At 34.2% G+C, this 22806-nt stretch overlaps 1 protein-coding gene across 8 annotated transcripts in view; it reads left to right on the top strand.

Annotated features, from left to right (window-relative positions):
- The window catches only part of LOC125682590 (uncharacterized), a 43803-nt gene that overhangs the window by 20450 nt on the left and 547 nt on the right, over positions 1-22806 (top strand). For 4 of the 8 annotated variants that reach the window (XM_056155771.1, XM_056155765.1, XM_056155770.1 and 1 more), the window contains 28 exons: positions 42-129; positions 225-320; positions 1273-1310; positions 1403-1549; positions 1829-1949; positions 2585-2691; positions 3136-3333; positions 3580-3693; positions 5044-5157; positions 5373-5466; positions 5581-5655; positions 5760-5812; positions 7102-7146; positions 9209-9299; positions 9895-10029; positions 10308-10322; positions 12160-12303; positions 12509-12619; positions 13041-13156; positions 13313-13451; positions 15215-15274; positions 15404-15537; positions 18274-18408; positions 18499-18635; positions 19998-20137; positions 21943-22065; positions 22194-22271; positions 22565-22712. In XM_056155771.1, the coding sequence (XP_056011746.1) occupies positions 42-129; positions 225-320; positions 1273-1310; positions 1403-1549; positions 1829-1949; positions 2585-2691; positions 3136-3333; positions 3580-3693; positions 5044-5157; positions 5373-5466; positions 5581-5655; positions 5760-5812; positions 7102-7146; positions 9209-9299; positions 9895-10029; positions 10308-10322; positions 12160-12303; positions 12509-12619; positions 13041-13156; positions 13313-13451; positions 15215-15274; positions 15404-15537; positions 18274-18408; positions 18499-18635; positions 19998-20137; positions 21943-22065; positions 22194-22271; positions 22565-22712 (2996 nt within the window). The remainder of the gene's footprint in view (positions 1-41; positions 130-224; positions 321-1272; positions 1311-1402; positions 1550-1828; positions 1950-2584; positions 2692-3135; positions 3334-3579; positions 3694-5043; positions 5158-5372; positions 5467-5580; positions 5656-5759; positions 5813-7101; positions 7147-9208; positions 9300-9894; positions 10030-10307; positions 10323-12159; positions 12304-12508; positions 12620-13040; positions 13157-13312; positions 13452-15214; positions 15275-15403; positions 15538-18273; positions 18409-18498; positions 18636-19997; positions 20138-21942; positions 22066-22193; positions 22272-22564; positions 22713-22806) is intronic. The other 4 variants (XM_056155769.1, XM_056155768.1, XM_056155767.1 and 1 more) reach the window with 3 other exon arrangements.

The raw sequence follows: 22806 nt of genomic DNA, 5'->3' as shown, positions 1-22806 counted from the left end.
CTTGGATTTAAAATGAACATGTTGAATTGTCTTGGACATAGGAAGGATTCCCTGAGCAGTTACATCTCTGATGCTCTGACTGAGATTGAACCTTTAGATGACTCGGAACAGAATATTGAGCTTCACCAGGTATATACACAGAATATCAGCTGTTGTTAGGGGGGTGTTTCTTACTTTTATATAAAGTTATGAGAATGATAATGCAAAGTATTAAATCTTATTAGATAATCCATGAGGAGATTCAAAAACTAACCTCACAAATCGCTCAAGGAAAACCAAAACCATTTGATCTTTGTAGAAGAGGAGCATTGTATAGGAAGGTATGTAAAACTTTCAGTTATATTGTCATTTCTCTATAAAACACTATACAGGAAAATTCCCATGCAAATGCATTGTAAAACAGTAATGTCCTGTTTCAGATTGCCCAAAGCAATTTATTATAACTTTAAAGTAAATCTAGATTTACTCAGTTTTAAATTTGCCCATTCAGGATGAGGGTGAAATGGGGACAGAAATTTCCTGGTATAGAGCACACGTTTGTAGTCAGAATTTTGTAGCTTGCAGAACATTTGTCGATATATAAATATTACATGTTGTTAAGGGTAACATTGAAAATTTTCACCCTGAGAAAACTATTGTCAACTGAGGCGTAGCCAAGGGGTGAAAATTTTTAATCGAGGTGTATAGCCAAGGAGTGAAAATTTTCAGTGTTACCTTCAACTACATGCAATATTTGTCTTATTATACTGAGTGTTATATAAACAACAAAGCAGAAAAACTTACATCTGTTGACATTTGATCAATCACTATCAAGCAATGTTTTGTATATTAACGTAGGTATTCGCATTTATTACAAATGCTCAAACAACGTCGCCTAACAATCTACGTTGAACTGTACACACATAGATTTGACGCATGTGATAATTTTTATATCACCCATTGTAAAGTACTGTTACCTGTTGCTAGATGCTATCAACCTGGAGCGCATGCTTTCTATTCTGAGAGGGAAATATTATGTTTTTTCAAATGCTTCTCAACCAATCAGATTCGAGTATTTTACATGAAAATATAATAATATAAATGTTTACATGTACTTCGAAAATTTCTTAGTATACAGTAGGTAGTCAGAATGTTGTACTTTGCTGAACATTAGCTGCAGAGGTGTAACAGAGAACTACAAATCTGCAGCTAGCTGAACATTTGTTAATGTAAATGTTTACATGTACTTAGTTATGTTCATTCAAATCTTGATATATTCTGGATACTTTTCAGGTTGGAATGATAAAAGCAGCTCAGATTGACCTTGACCTGTAAGTAGATGTTTATAAATAACTGCATTTTTTCTTTTTCTTTTTGATCTCACAACAATATGAATTAAATCAACTTGGTGGTATATGTGTAGGGCCATCAAGATGGAGCCATTACTTTTGGATGCTTACTGGCACAGACATCTGCTGTACCTACTGAGGGATGAAAAACAACAGGCTAAATTAGATCTGACCTTCATTCTCAAGCACAACACCAGACACGGAGGGGCATACAGATCCATGTAAGGCTGCACTCAAAGAGGGCAAGGATTGGGGTCTACAATTTATTGTTAAACTTACAATTGTTAGATATCTTAAGGGACAATGATTGGGGTCTACATTTTTATTGTTAAACTTACAATTATTAGATATCTTAAGGGGCAATGATTGGGTTCTACATTTTTATTGTTATACTTACAATTATTAGATTTATTCTCTAGTAGGAGTATATACTGAGCAAAAGTAACATATGCAGAACAACGAAAGAAAGAAAAAAAATGATGTCATTATTCTTTTACCAGGGCTGAGATTCTGAGAAAAGAGAATAATCCTAATGATGCTATTATGAATTATTCCATGGCAATCAAATTGAACCCCAGAGATCATGAAGCATATTTCCAAAGAGCAGCCATGTATGAAAAGGTCAGTAAATAAAACCATTCAAAAGTCTCAACAGTTGTTGGGTAGGGCATTTCTGCAGCATCTGTTTTAATCTACTTTGGGATATTTGTAGATCTGTTTTAATTCACATTTGGATATTTGTAGATCTGTTTTAATTCATATTGGGATATTTATAGATCTGTTTTAATTTACATTGGGATATTTGTAGATCTGTTTTAATTCACATCGGGATATTTATAGATTTGTTATAATTTACATTGGGATATTTGTAGATCTGTTTTAATATACATTGGGATATTTGTAGATCTGTTTTAATTTACATTGGGATATTCATAGATCTGTTATAATTTACATTGGGATATTTGTAGATCTGTTTTAATTTACTTTGGGATATTTGTAGATCCACTTTAATTCACATTGGAATATTTATAGATTTGTTATAATTTACATTGGGATATTTGTAGATCTGTTTTAATTTACTTTGGGATATTTGTAGATCCACTTTAATTCACATTGGAATATTTATAGATTTGTTATAATTTACATTGGGATATTTGTAGATCTGTTTTAATTTACACTGGGATATTTGTAGATCTGTTATAATTCACATTAGGATATTTATAAACCTGTTATAATTTACACTGGGATATTTGTAGACTGACAAGATGCCTCTAGCTTTGGATGACTTCATGATGTGTAAGAAGATTCTTCCCACCAGAACTGATGCCATTTTAAAACATGCCATGTACTATTTCAAACAAAGGTATATCTATAAAAGATCAAATGCTACATCAAAAAATTGTGTACAGTGAAACCTCTGTAATCTGACATATGTACAGTGAAACCTGTCTAATCTGACATATGTACAGTGAAACCTGTCTAATTTGCCATATGTACAGTGAAACCTGTCTAATCTGACATGTGTACAGGAAACCTGTCTTATCTGACATGCACTGAGAGACAATTTTTGTTGTTGGAATACACAGTGTGTCAAAATAAACAGTGTAAAAAAAACAATGAAAATATGAAATTGAGAATGAAAATAAGGGTTTGGATGCCCAGTAAAACAGATTGCACAGGTGTCAGATTAGGCAGTTTTCACTGTACTGTACATAGATGTATCAATCTTTGCATTATGGTCATGATTGCAAATGTACTATTTATTTCTACTAAATCAAAATATTGTTTTATGTCTCATATGGAATAGAAATTGGAATACTGCCATTCAAGACTTCACTGACCTTCTGAAAGTTGACCCTCTGAATTCCATGGCTCGTATGTATCGAGGTCGCGCCTTATCGGAACAGAACCAGTGGAACGCAGCAGTGGAAGATCTCTCTGCAGCAATTCACCTGGACCCCAAAAGTTGGCAGGCATTCTTCTACAGAGCCTGTATACTGAGAAAGTGAGACTCCGTTCCCATGCAACAAAGTTACAAGAAATGGTGCTATGCCATATGTATTACGCAAGGATACTCTTCATGTTGTGCTTTTGTTCTTATTCTCAGTTCCTTTTTTAAATTCAGTCAGTGTGAGCCATTGACAGTGTAAATCATACTTGTGTTGAAATAGCAATGAAATAGTTCAGTGATTTTATAAATGTATGGAAAGATGAGTAGTGTAGTATGGTGGGTTATTTCTATTCTGGATAGGGCTCATCCTAAGCAGGCGCTACACGATTACAGCGTCTCTCTCCTAATTAACGACACAGATGAAAATGTCATGTCCTACCTCCATCGGGGCATCCTCTACAACTCTATGAACAGGTGAGCAATTTGTTGTGAACTTACATTCAGGGTCCCCTTTATTTGTTATTTGATAAATTTGTAAGTTTCAATTGTCCATGATGCTTGGTCAGATACTTTTGAAGATTTTAGAATGAGTAGAGTGTTAATTTCTCAAATCATCTCTTCATTTTAAATCATTTTTTTTCTTGTTAATGACAAAACCCTTGTCCCTTGTGAACCCTGGGTTTATTAAAAGTCAAGATGTAGTTTGCTGTGAATCTTTAATGGGCTGGAGTGTGAGAGTACTTAGTTTGCTGTGAATCTTTAATGGGCTGTAGTGTGAGAGTACTTAGTTTGCTGTGAATCTTTAATGGGCTGGAGTGTGAGAGTATTTAGTTTGCTGTGAATCTTTAATGGGCTGGAGTGTGAGAGTATTTAGTTTGCTGTGAATCTCTATGAGCTGGAGTGTGAGAAAATTTTCTGAGATTTTCAGTATCCTTGGGGTCTTTGAAAACTAAATTGCATTTAATTTTGTCCTTTTTCTTTTGAGATTTACATATTCTGCGTACCATATATTGGATAATTTTGGTGTCAGTATTACGGTTTATTATATAGCTAATAAATAGTCTAATATAAAATCTGCGTAAAATCTAGAGAATGTTAGCGTTCAATATCCTGAGAATTTATTGAACGCCAACTTTGCATTGCGTAAATTGTATGCGCCCGAAACATTCCGAGTATGAGCGTTCAATATTGACGTTACCGTAACGACGTAAACAAGCCAAAATGGCAGACGACGGTCCTCCGAATCTGACAGAGCCGGTATTTGATATTTACTTAAGCAAAATGTTTTACTGTACATAAATTATGATGTCCCCATTTACAAAATCAGTTTGCTTCATGCATTAATGACGGGTTAAATATTGAACAGTTAAGAAATGCATGCTGTTATTGCACACTGCCAATATTGATGAATTCTCGTCTATTTTGGAGTAGTTTGAGTGAAAAGGGATATAATTTAACAACTAAATACTTTAGCTATATAATAAAAGGGTTATTGAACTTATATAGGTGAATATTGGCACTCGTTGGCTGTCAAAATGCACTCGCAAGCTCGTGCATTTTCACAGCCAACTCGTGCCAATATTCACCAATATAAGTTCAATAACCCTATAATATGAAATGATATTTGATCATATTGTTCTCAAAATAATTTGGAATGTTGGCACATTTTTGGAGGATTTTCATTTTTTACCAAACATTTATAAATGGTGAATGGAAATTTTAACTATTTACTTTTGGTGAATTTTCTCTATATGTCGAAATTTCCTGATATACATGTACCATAATGATAAAAAGAATGCTCTAATTATTTGTTATACATTGTAGATTTGAAGATGCCATCCCAGATTTTGACAGTGTACTGAAACTAAACAAGGACATCGCATGTGCTCATGTGAACCTTGGGCTTATATACATGAATCACTATGAGAATTATCATAGGTAAGACTTACCTCAGTATTCAAACTGGGAAATCACTTTATGATGTGTTGCTATTAACAGAGTGTTTTGTATGATAAATATTTTTTTTTTAAGTTAAAAAAGACGATCTGAAAACTTTGATTTACCAGGTACATTCACTAAATTACACTGTATTGACTTCATATACTGGTACTTGTATCGTTTCTTTGTATTTATCTTTGATATACTGTATTTAGAGCCATCAAGAAATTTACAGCTGGTATCAAAGTGGATCCTACTTATGTGAGGGCATATGTCTGCCGAGGGGAAGCATACCACAAGATACATGAAGTGAATAACTTTATAACATAACAAAACCAGTACTTTTTAATCATTGGAATGAAAGTCAGTTTGAAAGTAGAGAATATTAAAATTACATATCACTGGTGTTTCTAAAAATTGTAGTTGAGGTCTGCATTGAAAGATTTCACAAGGGCTATCCATCTCCGCCCAGATGTCCACCATTACTATATGTACAGGGTAAATTATAGCTATATCTCTGAGTTTTGATGCATTTTTGTGTGGTCAGGTGTATTTTTCTAATCTATATATAGAGCATGCCTCATGAGAACTATTGCTTTCAGGGACAACTGGTTCTTGAGCTTGGAAATCTAGAAATGGCAGCTTTCTGTGTCAGGTAAGAAAAGACGGATTTAGCAGTCTGGGAAAGAATATTTTCTAGTATAAATTATGTCTGTTCATTTTCTAGCAAAGTAGGTAGAGAGTTTGATGTAAAACAGTTCGAATAATTGCTGGTGTGACGAGATCCTTATAAAGAAAAGACTCTTACTGAATAATCATCTGAAAAGAACATTTATTTAAAGTGCATTTCTGTATTTCATACTGTAAACTGTTCTGTAGGTTCAGCTCACTCGAGTTGAAAGCTCAGATGATCTCTGATCAAAGTTTGTCAGTCATCTTTCTGTTGACCTTTTACATTTTTTACTTCTTTTCAAGAACCATTGCTTCAATTTCAACTAAACTTGCAACGAAGCATCATGATAGGTAAAGAAGTATTCCAGTTTATTCAAATGAAGGACCATGCCCCCTGTCAAGGGGAGATACTAGTGCTGCATAATTAAGGAATTCTGAAAATAGGGTTGTTTGTTGAAAATGTTTCCTCTCAAAGACCCACTAATTTAGAAAATCAAAACTTGTGTGTGAAAGCTTCCTCACATAATGGAGATTCAAGTAAAACAATGGTTCTTGAGGCCAGGGCAAGGCCATATATTAGTTGGGGTTCAAAATGTTGCATCAGCAAAATCCTTGGATAATCTTTTTCTCGAGAAGAGTACAATATGACATTTTGTGATATAAATATGCTAGCATCCTCATTTAGTGTAGATTCAATTTTTTCACAACATGACCCCTGGGCCTTAAGAGGGATCACAATTGGGGTCAAAAAGTTTTACATGGAGATATATAAAACGATAGACAATTGTTAGAAAGAATCTTCTCAATGACCAAGGGTACCAAATGTCAAATTAATATCTAAGCACTCTCATATAGTGTAGATTTAAGTTTGTATTCACCACAATCCATTGGATTTGAGTGGGGTCACAAAATGGGTATAAAGTTTTACAAGGGTATATAAGTGAATTCTTTAAAAATCTTCATCTCAAGGACCACAATGGAAGAATATGTCAGTTCAATATACAAGCATGCTCAAGCAATGTAGGTCGAAGTTTGTTCACACCATGAACCCAAGAGTTAGATGAAGGTCATAACTAAGATTTAATGTGAAATTGAAATACATGCAGCTGTTCAGGTGAGCAATGTGGTCCAAGGGTCACTTGTTTTTCATAATCATGAGGTACATGTAACATTACATTGTATGTTAAAATGTTGTACATACTTAGGTTTAAAAATACTTGTATAAAGTAAATTAGCTTCAGTTTAGTGACAATATATGACTATTTTGACCAGGATGTTTGAACTAGGCAGGCAGGCCAATACCCAGAAGGTGGCACGGTATGGGAGCACCTGTTACCTCTTCACCTCTAAATCTTATTATCTGTGTCACTATTTCAGATACTCTGTAACTCAAGCTTAAAGCAGTGTTTTTTTAATCTGGATATTGACAAAACGGCAGAATCTGCTTAAACTAAGTCGTGAAGACGCTTAAAGCATTGTGTATATTTTATGATTTGAATATTGAACATTGACAAGAAAACATAATCTGCTTGAATTAAGTCGTGAAGACGCTTGAAGCATTGTGTACTTTTTTTATAAAATGAACTTTACATGTTTGTCAATGGACTTTGATTTAAAAAAAACATTTTCATCAATTTTAAGTTAATTAGGTAATAACATTATTTTTATTCAAGAGGGAATGATCTTCTTGAAATTATGTAGATAATAATGAAAGGAATGTATTTCCCTTATCATAGGAGTCAATGTATAGGGAAATAATGTAGTATTACTCTCTCTGATCGAAGACTATTCAGATATATTTCATATATAAAGCAGAAAAATTATACTAAGTAGATGAAGATAAAAAATAAAAAGGCATCAAATGTTTCAAGCATCCTGGAATGATTTCTTTTTTCCAGTCTCTCTTCTCTTTGCCATGGGTGATTTGAAGCTTGTTGAGAGTATAGGGATTTTGACAGTCGTATACTAACAAAACACGTACACCTGTAAGATTTGAATCGAAATCAAACCAAATCAAATTTACCAAAATCAAACAAAATTGAAACCAAACCAAACAAAATTTATCAAAACTAAATGAAATCGAAACCGAATAAATTGATAGATGAAATGAAAACTTAAAGATGAAAATTAGTATGACATAAGAGTTTAGAATAAGAATTGGCAATTAGGTGTGCATTGAGCACATTACATGCCCATCACTGATTGATCTTAAAAAGACACTTTCCTGGAATAAAATAAGTCATTGGTTGGGATTGTGCCAAATTAAAAAAGGGTCGTAGTTTAACACAGATGGAGGCTGGGGAGGCAAAGTTCTGTGCTATGGCATACAAAGCCAAGTTTCTATGCAACATCCCCCCCCCCCCCCCCCCCAATAATTCATGATTATAAAATGTTTGAACTTCTTATTGTAAACTCAGAAGATATTTTGGTGGTTTTAGACCTTTCATCAAAAAAGAAATGACACCCTGCATGCAAAATTTAGATTGATACAAATATGCCTTTTATTTTTTAAATAATTTTGATTCAGATCGACAGACCACAACAAAGAGCGGACATTTCAGTAAAGTAGAGGCTCACAGTAGCCTGATTTACAATGAATTAAGTTTTATTCTATATGTTTGGAATCTATTTCATTTCGATTTGTTTAGTTTTGTTCTAGTTTCATTTCATATTGATTAAATTTCAATTTGATTTATTTTGTTCCAGTAAATTTCATTTCCGTTTGGTTTCAATTTGTTTCTATTGGTTTTGTTTTGTTTCAAGTTTATTTCACATTTTACTGGTACCTACAAAACACTTCTGTTTCCCAAACCCTGTGTGTTAAATATTCAAGTGTATTATATATCATTTATCATTTGTTTGTGAATGATACTTCATAATGTATCCCCAACAATATTTTTGTAACTTGTTGCTGATGTTCATTAATGTACATAAACTGGAATAAAAGTTTCTCCTGATTAATATACCTAATTAATATACCTATTTGATATACCTTTGTGATATACCTATACATTCTGTACATGTGTGTTCAGTCTATACCTATTATTCAAAGTAAATGTGAAGAAATCTAATTCTCCTCTGTAAGTCATTTATTTGTGTACACTTCCTCAATTCATTCAAATACTAAGAAAATCACAGACTCCACCTCCATGTTTTATTAAATCATTCCCACTTTATTTCATTCATGTAAATACCAGACTGCTCAGAATGACCTACACCATGTGTTTTGTTACCTGCTTTTAAGGAAGTCTTGCTGTGAAATGATAAGAGTTTGTTGTGTCTGCCATTGATCACCAGGGTCTGAAAATTGACCCTTTCCCCTCCAGAAATTCCTAGATAGAACTGGCTGATGATGCTCCTACTTTTGATTTTCATACAGGCATGCCTCAGAGATCGGTTCTAATGCCTCACTGGGAGAGATGCCCACACAACAAGCTGTGGTCCAGTCTTTCCTGAAAAATTATGACAAGGTGGGTTTGAGGTGCAAGATACTTCACAGAAATGTTGTATGATATTTATAGGGACAGAGTTAGCAGTATTGAATGCAGTTATTCCATATGTTGTATATAACAGGAAGCTCGAATTAAAAGATGTTTGAAATAACCAAAATTCAAATTATTAGAAAATTTGTGGTGTCTATTTAAAACATTCAGGGATCTCAACAACTGCATGAGAAGGACATCATATTGCAAATTTGTATTTAGCCCCCTGTGGATCTGGTATTGTTACATTAAGAGAGAGAGAGAGAGAGAGAGAGAGAGAGAGAGAGAGAGAGAGAGAGAGAGAGAACGCTTGTCTTTTATTCTCCCAATATCAGAGATCAGAGTAGATGTTGTTTTGATATCTCTTTATCTTTGTCTGTTCACAACATTTAATTTTGTCATAATTTTTTATTCATATGATACAGAGACTTCACACTTTGTGAAATGAAAGGTCATTTTGAAAGATAGAGGACTAAAATAAGTCAAGGCTATTCATCAAGGTCAAATTTGCCAAATTGAGTATTGCCATGCTTACAGACATAGACTTTCACAGACACAGTTTAGTTATTTATCTATTTTACAGGCGATAGAGGCTCTAATGGCGGCCACTCGAGTGAAACCAGTTCCCCCGCTGTTTATGCTCCTTGGTAAGACTCAGATGAAGGCCAAAGAGTTTAAGGATGCCATCACAAGTTTTGACAGAGCCTTACAACTCTACGTAAGTTTTTGAAATAGTTGCTTTTGTTTATTAAAGTCTTTCTGAATTATTGGAGTGGATATTTTTGCATCAGTAATTAATATATGTTTTTAATGTTTTGTCAGTTAAATGTTAGTAACCTTGTAGAGATACTGAACATCTCTGAGTGTTTTGATAATTTAATTTTATTAACATCAAATGCCAGTTAATGTTAATAATGGTAACATGGGGCAAGGTATTGGTTTGGACAGTTTTTATCTTTATGTGCCTGTAACTATGTGAATGTTTTTCTTAACCAGCAAGATAGCTATGGGGTAAGACCAGATAAAGGTGTATCATGTTGAAACTTTGAGCCAGTCTGTAGTTCATTTAAGGCTATATATGTATCATCGCTTTTGATTAATCAACATTCCAATATTGACCATATATATATGTATCTAGATTAGTCAATCAATATTTTATTTTTAATTTTGACATGTATGCTAACTAATGCTTTGAAACAATTACACTGTACATTATTGTATAATGGTATAAAAAAAATTAACAGTACTTATCAGTATTAATCATATATACATAACCTATGTTTCAAACTAAAAGAAACATACTCATTGGTATTAAACATTTGTAGTAGTTAGGGCTATACAAATCGTGGATATCAGCCTGGTTATCAGTGGTTAGAGCACCTGACCAGTAATACAGGGGTCCCGGGTTCGATTCCCGGTCCAGCCACAGATTTTCTCCTCTCTTATATATATATACACATATACTACATTTGGTGCCGTAGACCAGCCCCTGGAACTGACAGGTGAAAATGCCTGCCAGGGAAGAAAGACCCTGGGTTGATGTCTTCAGGTGTGAAGACAGTTAAGGAGGGAGGAATGTAGCAGTCAGTCGGGTTTGATCACTGGTGGCTAGAGCACCTGACTAGAGATTCAGGGGGCCCGGGTTCGAATCCTGGTCTGGTCTATTGCATTTTCTCCCTTCCTGTTACACATTCATACAGGTCCTATATTTCACTATAAAAGATTTATATTTACTGGTATTAAACATTTATACAAGTCCTATGTTTTGCACTTGTCAGTATTAAACATAATCATATAATACCTCAGTAACATTCATGTCATTTCTCTCCTTGATAGCATTAACCCTGGTTTTTGTTTTCATTTTGGTAAAACCATTACCATTAATGGCAACAAATAATAATGTGATATATTCTTATTGTGATTGATGGAATATTGAAGTAATATTTTTTAACCAAATATTCCTTTTCTTTCAAAATCACTGTGTTATTTTTTTTTGAAATTTGAAAGTGACATTAAGAATTTGTTGCCCTTGTATTTTTGGCTTTAACCTGGACTTTTTTGGTGACAGTTCATTTGTATATGTATACGTTTGTTTTTGTGTTCATTTGTTTAGCTTGTGTACATGATTTAAGCCACATCTCTTACCAAGTACAAGCTGTATTTTTTTTTATCATTGAGATGACCTTGGTGTAGTGTACAGTGTGATGTTTGATTATTGCATGAAGGTTGCAGCTTGTTGATGCAGGGTGGGCATATCATAAAACTTTACAGTTCCGAAAAGTGGAAATTAGTACTGATGGTTGTTGAATAAAGTTTGGTTATGATTAAATTGAAAGTGCAGATGATTTGGTATTTAATAAGGAATTGAGAAGTGGTTGGTCACTTGATCTCATGCCAACTGAATTTCACATCATAATGAAGTTATAGAATTCATACCTTGTTATTTGTATTTACTTTTTAGGCTATGATGGAAACAATATCTCATATTTAAGATGGGTATTTTTTATTTGAAGCTAAGAAAATGTTATTGATTCACATCACCCAATTATGTATCCAATCTCGTTGTTTTATCATGATCCCATATCATGTTATATGGCTTTTCAATGAGAATTGAATTTTTAGAGTAAATTTTTTTAAAAGAGAAAACATTTGCAACTGTAAATATATGGATCCAGCAAGTCTGTTAAAGACTATCAAAAACAAAATACATCGTAATAAACTTTGAGGATTATGAAATATCTTATTTCATACAAAAATGTCTATTTTATACATATTCATAGGACAATTGAGAAAACGAACACACACTTGAGTGAATTTAATGAAGCTAAAGACTTTTATAACTCTTTAGAAACCTTGGCGACGAGAACCTTGGCCAGTAGAAGCCTCAGAGTGTCATTTCCTGATTGGGATGTGCCACATTGAACTGAAGAGTTACCATGATGCTAAAGACGCCTTTACCTCAGCAGTCAAGATCAACCCCAACTATGCTCAGGTCAGACCTCCACAGATATCAAGAAGCTTCTGTGATACACTTTTAAAAATTTCATTGAAAGGAGTCATAAGCGTATCCTGTGTTGAAAAGAAATTCCATCCTTATATATTGTGTAACATGGGTTAAGGTTTAAGAAATTTGTCTTTATTTCTATGCTTATGATTCATAGATTTAAGAAATTAAGAAGTTTTGGTTTTTCTTTCAGGCATTGTACCAGAGAGGTGTAGCCAAGATGAAGCTGAGCAGTCGAGGCTTGAGTCGAGAAGGAATCCAAGATTTCAATCGAGCTTTGGCTATCAACCCCAAAATATTCCAGGTAAAGTCAACCTGAGAGCAGTCCTTTTGTATTAGAGTTGGCTTCCTTTATTTGAGATGAAGTAGATGAATGGTTGTGGAGTTAGCTCCCTTTATTTGAGATGAATGCTTTTAGAATAGGCTTCCTTTATTTGAGATGAAGTAGATGAATGATTGTGGAGTTGGCTTCCTTTATTTGAGATGAAGTAGATGAATGATTGTGGAGTTAGCTCCCTTTATTTGAGATGAATGCTTTTAGAATAGGCTTCCTTTATTTGAGATGAAATAGATGAATGATTGTGGAGTCAGCTCCCTTTATTTGAAATGAATGCTTTTAAAATAGGCTTCCTTTATTTGAGATGAAGTAAATGAATGATTGTGGAGTTAGCTCCCTTTATTTGAGATGAAGTAGATGAATGATTGTGGTGTTTATCTTAATTTAGGCTTACCTCAGCAGAGCATGCTATTATGGAATGAAGAAAAACTACACCAAGGCCATTCTGAACTGTAATGAGGCAACCAAGCTTCAGTCTCGCAGTGTCCGTGCCTACTTATACAGGTAGCTCAGTCAACCTCAATATTGTATGCAAGTTTCTTGCATCTTGTTGCTGTAGAGATAATTTTAGAACTGGAAGAAAGAAAGAAATTGTAAAGTGATCTTTTCTAATGGGAGTAACTAGCATATTTGTAATTCCTAAATGTGTAACATTGACAGAGGAGCACTAAAGTATCACATCAAGGCATATGACCTTGCCATTCGTGACCTTGACATTGCTATTGGGATAGACAGTACATGTGACCTCGCATTCTTTAACCGAGCTGTCTCTTACCAAGAGAAGAAAAACTACCATAAGGTATGAATTGTGTTTAGATATATTTGTCCACATGGTGTGTGTATATAGTGTAGTAAAATTGTCAGCCTTTGTGGGGGGGTTCGTTCATTGTTTTCATGGTACGGACAAATCCAAGATTTTAATCCTCCACAAAGAAGAGAAATTGATTTACAATATAAGTAAATATTGCATACAAGTGAGGGTAACATTGGAAATTCTCAACCAGAGAAAACTATTGTCAACTGCCGCGAAGCAGAGGTCATCAATGATTTTTCAAAAGGTTGACAATTTTCAGTGTTCCCTTGTTTGCTTGCAATAGTTATTATGTTATACTGAATGTTATAAACTATCATAGTTAACAAACTCTAATCGAAGCATAGTATGTTTGTGATTGTGAACTGTATATGCATGAATTCCGTGCAGTCAACATACTTTATGATATCACCTGTTGTCAAGTAATGTTGACCGTTGCTAAGTTCTGTCATGCTGAAGTGCATGGTTTTTTTTTCATTCAGAGGGTGATAGTATATAAATATTGCATGTAGTTGAGGGTAACATTGAAAATTTTCACCCCGAGAAAACCATTGTCAACCGAGGCATAGCCGAGGTTGACAATGGTTTCTCGAGGGGTGAAAATTTCAATGTTACCCTCAACTACATGCAATATTTCTTTTATTATACTGAATGTTATGTAAACAGGAAAGCAGAAAAACTTGCGTCTGTTGACATTTGATCAATCACTGTCATGCGATATTTCGTATATCAATGCGGGTATTCCCGTTTATTACCAAATCTACGGCGAACCGTACGCACATAAATTTGACGCATGTGATAATTTTTTATAATATCACCCGTTGTCAAGTACTGTTACTCGTTGCTAGATATTATCACCCTGGGGCGCGTGCTTTCTGTTCTCAGAGGGTAACAATATGTTTTTTCAAATGCTTCTCGACCAATCAGATTCGAGTATTTTACATGAAAGTATAATAACATTTTTTATTAAAATGTTTCTCAACCAACCAGTCAACTAATTTACATAAAAGTATGGTATTAAAGAAGAAGAGCTTACCAGCTATGAAATAAAATCCACATGAAATTGCTAAATTTTCTCACATAATGAAAATCTTCCCATGCGAAAATAAATGACTCTACAATAGATGGTTTTCATATGACGTATTTTGACCCCAAGTTATTCCCCTTGGCCGCCATCTTGTAGGTCAAACTGGTGGATTTTCCTCTTTGGGCAACCAATTTCAAATATGTAAGGCAGAGATATATGGGGGGAAATCTTTGCAATATTGGAAATATGAAGTAAAAGATGCGTTAACAAATGTATATTAATAAGAAAAACAGTTTATCTCCACCTCAGTGACCAGAATAACAAGGCTGATTTCGGTTGAATAATGAAGGAATCCGGGCATGTTAACCTACAATATGGCGGCCAATGGGAAATAACTCTTGCTTAATCGCTTCGATGGAAAACCATCTATATTGAACCAGTAGTTGTCCTACATGTACTGGTATTACTGTTGACTGCATGTTATTAGACAGTGTTTTGTTTGTTTGGATCTTTCTACATGTTCTTTAGTAATGGTGTACATGTACACGTATAGATTCACTGATACGGTGCATATGTATGTATACAGCATGGGAAAGTTCATATTAGCTAAAAAGATTTAATTTTCACAAATGGCAACCGTAATTTGTAATAATGACGGAGAAAAGTCTTTGCCGGTGATTAGCAGAAAATATAACTTTGTTAACTTTTCTTTATATATTGTTAGTCACTGAAAGACTATGGCATTGTCCTGCTGCTGGGTGATGACGACAGGCTGAAAACAAAGGTCAGTATTAATAGGATATGAATTTTAGAAAAATGAATTACAATCTGACATGTCAACATTGAACAAAATCACTGTATGATATAAGTTTAATAACTTAAGTAAGAGCTGTTGTTTTATTTTGTGTTGCAGGTCTTGATCAACAGAGGGTTACTTTACTTCTCTCAGAAGGATTATACCAATGCTTTGTATGACTTTAAGATGGCTGCCAAACTTGATCCACAAAACTACAGGATTCTCCACACACTGGGACTCTGTTATCACAAGTAATAAGTACATGACATTCTGTTATCACAAGTAATAAGGACATGACATTCTGTTATCACAAGTAATAAGTACACTCTGTTATCACAAGTAATAAGGACATGACATTCTGTTATCACAAGTAATAAGTACACTCTGTTATCACAAGTAATAAGGACATGACATTCTGTTATCACAAGTAATAAGTACACTCTGTTATCACAAGTAATAAGGACATGACATTCTGTTATCACAAGTAATAAGTACATTCTGTTATCACAAGTAATAAGGACACGACATTCTGTTATCACAAGTAATAAGGACATTCTGTTATCACAAGTAATAAGGACATTCTGTTATCACAAGTAATAAGGACATTCTGTTGTCACAAGTAATAAGTACATTCTGTTATCACAAGTAATAAGGACACGACATTCTGTTATCACAAGTAATAAGGACACGACATTCTGTTATCACAAGTAATAAGGACACAACATTCTGTTATCACAAGTAATAAGTACATGACATTCTGTTATCACAAGTAATAAGGACACGACATTCTGTTATCACAAGTAATAAGGACATTCTGTTATCACAAGTAATAAGGACACGACATTCTGTTATCACAAGTAATAAGTACATTCTGTTATCACAAGTAATAAGGACACGACATTCTGTTATCACAAGTAATAAGTACATTCTGTTATCACAAGTAATAAGGACATGACATTCTGTTATCACAAGTAATAAGGACATTCTGTTATCACAAGTAATAAGGACATGACATTCTGTTGTCACAAGTAATAAGTACATGACATTCTGTTATCACAAGTAATAAGGACACAACATTCTGTTATCACAAGTAATAAGTACATTCTGTTGTCACAAGTAATAAGGACATGACATTCTGTTGTCACAAGTAATAAGGACATGACATTCTGTTGTCACAAGTAATAAGGACATTCTGTTATCACAAGTAATAAGTACATTCTGTTATCACAAGTAATAAGGACATGACATTCTGTTATCACAAGTAATAAGGACATGACATTCTGTTGTCACAAGTAATAAGGACATGACATTCTGTTGTCACAAGTAATAAGGACATGACATTCTGTTATCACAAGTAATAAGTACATTCTGTTGTCACAAGTAATAAGGACATGACATTCTGTTATCACAAGTAATAAGGACATGACATTCTGTTATCACAAGTAATAAGTACATTCTGTTGTCACAAGTAATAAGGACATGACATTCTGTTGTCACAAGTAATAAGGACATTCTGTTATCACAAGTAATAAGGACATTCTGTTATCACAAGTAATAAGGACATGACATTCTGTTATCACAAGTAATAAGGACATGACATTCTGTTATCACAAGTAATAAGTACATTCTGTTATCACAAGTAATAAGGACATGACATTCTGTTATCACAAGTAATAAGGACACAACATTCTGTTATCACAAGTAATAAGTACATTCTGTTATCACAAGTAATAAGGACATGACATTCTGTTATCACAAGTAATAAGGACATGACATTCTGTTATCACAAGTAATAAGGACATGACATTCTGTTATCACAAGTAATAAGGACATGACATTCTGTTGTCACAAGTAATAAGGACATTCTGTTATCACAAGTAATAAGGACACAACATTCTGTTATCACAAGTAATAAGTACATTCTGTTATCACAAGTAATAAGGACATGACATTCTGTTATCACAAGTAATAAGGACATGACATTCTGTTATCACAAGTAATAAGGACATGACATTCTGTTATCACAAGTAATAAGGACATTCTGTTATCACAAGTAATAAGGACACGACATTCTGTTATCACAAGTAATAAGTACATTCTGTTATCACAAGTAATAAGGACATTCTGTTATCACAAGTAATAAGGACATTCTGTTATCACAAGTAATAAGGACACAACATTCTGTTATCACAAGTAATAAGGACATGACATTCTGTTATCACAAGTAATAAGGACATTCTGTTATCACAAGTAATAAGTACATTCTGTTATCACAAGTAATAAGGACACAACATTCTGTTATCACAAGTAATAAGGACACTCTGTTATCACAAGTAATAAGGACATTCTGTTATCACAAGTAATAAGTACACTCTGTTATCACAAGTAATAAGGACATTCTGTTATCACAAGTAATAAGTACACTCTGTTATCACAAGTAATAAGGACATGACATTCTGTTATCACAAGTAATAAGTACATTCTGTTATCACAAGTAATAAGGACATTCTGTTATCACAAGTAATAAGGACATGACATTCTGTTATCACAAGTAATAAGGACATTATGTTATCACAAGTAATAAGGACATTCTGTTATCACAAGTAATAAGGACATGACATTCTGTTATCACAAGTAATAAGGACACAACATTCTGTTATCACAAGTAATAAGGACATGACATTCTGTTATCACAAGTAATAAGTACATTCTGTTATCACAAGTAATAAGGACATTCTGTTATCACAAGTAATAAGGACATGACATTCTGTTATCACAAGTAATAAGGACATGACATTCTGTTATCACAAGTAATAAGGACACAACATTCTGTTGTCACAAGTAATAAGGACACAACATTCTGTTGTCACAAGTATTAAGGACACAACATTCTGAGATTATATGTGCATTAAAACATGAAATACCAGGGTGGTAAAATGTTTGGACTTTGTATGAATTTTAAACTCTGTTGTTTTTTGTTCTGTCAGGATGGATCGGCTGAAGGAGGCAGTAAGTGTGTTTACTTCCTGTCTGGAGAGGAATCCATTCTTTTTGGATGGAATCATTGCTCGCGGAAATGTGTATATGGATTATGGTTCGCAGAGAGGCATAATTTATGCTAGGTAATGCTGTTTTTAACTTAACTCTTGCTAGAAACTCTACTTGATATTTCAATTAAATATACACTGATGACAAACATATTCACCATTTAGACGTGATTATGAACGAGCTCTGATGCAGAATCCACTGCACCTACCCTCCCGTGTCAACCTGGCATATACTTTACAAGTGTCTGGAAAATTTATGCATGCATGGAAACAGTTTACAGCTGCCATTGAGATCAATCCCAGTAAGTATTTGTTTTATTGCAAAGGAGTGACAAAATCTTTTAAAAGAAAATTTACTCACACAACTACATACAAAGGCATTTAGTGTTATAAAAGCCCAAATTTTGGGGTGTTTGCTTTTCAAAGCTTTTGTGGTATTAAACCAAGAAGTTAGAAAATGAACTAAACTACATATGATAAAGTAGAACAACTCTTAAGGTTATACGTGGTGTTTCTAACATTTACGCTAAATATTTTTTCATCTCCTCAATATGAAGAGTTCTTGTATGATTTTCAAATAGATTTAGATTTTATATCGTAGTAATAATACCACATTTCGTATATTGCCCTGAATAACTCTTTGGTTAGATCACCTAACTAGTAACACCATTGAACATTACGGTACTTTATTTCACTGAAATTGTAATGAATATGATAAAATACATTTATTGCATGACAGTTTACTGTCTGGTTTATTGAGTATGAGAGGTGATTAACTACAGTGGAAAATGTGAAAAACTGCATAACGATGAAGCCGTTATACATCGATTATCAGGTTTTCCAGTGTGGTTAATCACCTCTCATACCCAACAAACTAGATAGTGATTCCTTATGTTTATATTCAAAATAGAAATAAACATATGAAATCAACATATTGAAATACTGCCTAATAGAAATTGAAATACACATGACATTTCATGATAATTTCCATAGTCTCTGCCCACTGATGTCATGACAAGTTGCTGATTTGCATGCTAGTGAGAAACTTACATGCTGATGTAATAAGTAGGGAAATTAACACATTGGAGCTTCAAAGGGTTATCTCAGAGAAAACCAAAGAAAAATCAAATTACCCTCTAGGAATATGATTCTTTCTGGGTAAATAGATCTTCGTATCTCCCATTCTTGCAATGAATCATTTATTAATCTAAAATAAAGTAAGACTACAAAAATGCAGTTGAAATTGAAGAAATCCTGAATTCGGGCATGTACATATAACTGAGCTTGCCGTAACAGTAGTACCGTCAACGTGCTAGAACAACAAGCAACGAAATAATGGGATACAATAACCATTTCTTATGTTTCCTTTCTCCCTGAATGCTGATCTCTTTCGTGGTCTTTGTATCAACTAAAATCAGAAACTTATCAACTCCGCAGAAACCCACCAAACAAATTCCTATTGCGCATTGCTATGTATGAAGTTTTATTCTCGCTTGCCTGTGACTGTTTAGACCAATCAGATAATGTATTGTATAGAATTATCATATTGAGGTATAAAACTGTCCTGTAGATCTTGGATTTCTTTTAGTTTCTTTAGTATTTTCTTTTCAATGTGCATTTTAGCACAATATTAGCATAATTAACACATTTCAATCTCACAACAGGATTCAAGCCTGCCTTGGAGGGCCGTTCCATTGTTAACCTGCAGATGAGCAACACATTTGCAGCCTTCCAGGACATTTGTGAGTCCATTAAAGTGGCCCCTACTGCCGAGCTGCTGACCAACAGAGGAGTTATCAATCAGGTAAAACTCACAAAGATACGACACAGAAACACTGATAACCTCTAACCAATTCTCTCTAGTGACCTGTTCATACTCATTACTGGTGTTTGAAATTTACAAGGAATTCCATTTGCTGTTACTACCTTACATAGAGATGAGTTTATTCAGTTATGAGATTGATCACTGTTCGTAATCTTCACCTTTTCATAGAGCTCTATGTGGCATGTGAATTGGATATCACTGTAAGAATAAATGTACATGGGTTTTTTTTATCAAGGTTTTTAAGATATACCTTTTTAATATGGGAATTGTACAATTTAACTAAATTGGATTAAAAATTAATCAGCTAATTTCCTATCTATTTATTTAATTTATGGGTTAATTGTATTAATGCTCGATTTAGAAATACATATATGTATATTCATGATCATGTGACGTCAAAAGTTGAATTAATTTAGAAAGGCAACAATTGTGGCAACTTGAAAGCACCATAGACATCAATCCTTCATATAAAGTATGCATTGGAAAATCAGTTTTCCTCTTGCATTGAATAGACCAGTACTTCATTAATACCAATTAATAATTTGTCAAATTTGTCAGAAATTACCATTTTATATACAGTATAATTTGTCCAAACCGGCCTCTGAGTACTTCGGCGCTCTGTCAATTCCGGCTACAAAATATAGTCCCCAACATTTCTTTAACAAATCCTTTATTAATAATTCCCTGTACTCCGGATACTGCGTATTCTGTATATCGACCGGCTTACACGGTCCCTGTATTTGGGGTACAAGAGGTCCCAACTGCTTGTAATTAGCTCTAATTATCGTATTTAAACCAGCCGCCCCACGATGAACAACCTGTCGGTATTCGGTCGATCACACGCGGTGTACACAAAGGGTGTTTTAAGGGGAGCCTCAGGTAAGTAAAAGAGTGCAACTGGCGATGAGTCGTAATCAGTTTAAAATAAAACCTGATTTTGGGAGCATGCACGTTTCAATTATGACAGCACCACACACGAGGTAATGGCGCCCTTCCCCCTAACGACAGAGACGAGAACTGACATTAAAAGACAAAGTTCAATTAATCGATGAATTCGGTACATTTTTGAATGAAACAAAATCAACAATCCAGTTATGTTTTCCAAAAGCAGGGTTTCCCCTCGTGTAATTCTCGGAGCTCTCCAGCGAGTCAGACAGTGATGATATGCAGTTAGTTAGCACAACTCACCATGTCCGGTCGATCACTCAGCATTACATCAGTTTCCGTTTCACAAATTGAGACAGTTGAAAGCGATACATTTACGCCGAAAGCTGGGAAAGACAAATTTTAGACGAACACAAACTTGACTAACGTATATAATGTAACACTTGATGACGGTGATGATGTAGAAGAAATCGACAGTTTACCAACAGAAAAGTGAAAAGTGCACAAATAATTCCCAGATTTTAAACTGTTTAATAAAAATTGCAACCTTTTCAAAAGAACACAACAATAAAACACTGACATTTATATTTTTACATTTTGAATTCTTATGTGATAATAATAAAACGTTAGCAACCATTACACATGTATGCATAGACAGTGAATACAAGGGAAGCAACTCTCATTCTTGTCCACATTCTGCACTCTGGACTCTGTGTAAACCGGCCAATTTCTTTGGAACCACACATAGCCGGTTTAGACAGATTATACTGTAGTTTATCATACTGTCAAAATTTTGGTCTGGTTTTTAACTTTTAATACAGCATATCTAGCTTTAACGGATGGTTTAGAATTGTCACAATAATCCATACGTACAATGTCACTCGAGATTGTGTTTACAGTTCATGAAAGACCGAGTAAATGCCATGAAGGACTACCAGAATGCCATCAGGATGGACCCCACCTACTCCCTGGCATACTTTAATGCAGCAAATGTCTACTTCCACACCAGGCACTTCAAACAGGTAGGGGGACATCTGGTTAGCTAATTTGTCCTTCTATTATGATAATGTAACGACATCTACTGTCATTTATACCCTTAAATTCCAAAAATTAAGTTTGTAAAAGGCACAATTGCTGTCCGTTGTTTCAGGCTCTGAACTACTACAATAAAGCTGTAGAACACAATCTTCGTGACGAGTCTGCCCTGCTGAACCGCGCCATCACAAAGGTAAGGGTTAACTCCCCTTCTATATATATATATACAGTGATTGTCTCTCCCCAATATGCTTTTACTGTCTGAAATGAGACTGGTGTACCCTCTTTGTGAAAAACTTTTCATGCTCGAGTTTTGTCACTCCAAAAAGTTATGCCCCTTTATATGACATTATGTATATAGGGTGTACATGGTTTATCCATCTAATTTATCCTTGGGTTTTTAAGGTAGGATCTTATCAAGCATACATGTATTTCAAACAAGAATAGTTGGCAATAATCTAAGTTAATTTCTGTTCTCTTTTGCAGGTAATGCTGCGAGACTCGCAGGGTGCTCTTGCAGACTTTAAAGCAGCCATTAAGCTTAGCCCACACACAGCTCACATGTACTTCAACAGAGGAAACCTGTATGCTTCTATGGATCAGTTTGATCAGGCAGAGAAGGACTACTCTAAAGGTAGAATCTTTTGAGATTATTTCCTGAAACTAGGACGAGTATATATATATAGCACAAAATATTTTAATTGCAGTTTGAAGGTTCACTTCTGTAT

The sequence above is a fragment of the Ostrea edulis genome, chromosome 2 (assembly GCF_947568905.1).
Source record: "Ostrea edulis chromosome 2, xbOstEdul1.1, whole genome shotgun sequence".
Taxonomy (NCBI): domain Eukaryota; kingdom Metazoa; phylum Mollusca; class Bivalvia; order Ostreida; family Ostreidae; genus Ostrea; species Ostrea edulis.
This window is presented reverse-complemented; position numbering and strand designations above follow the sequence as displayed.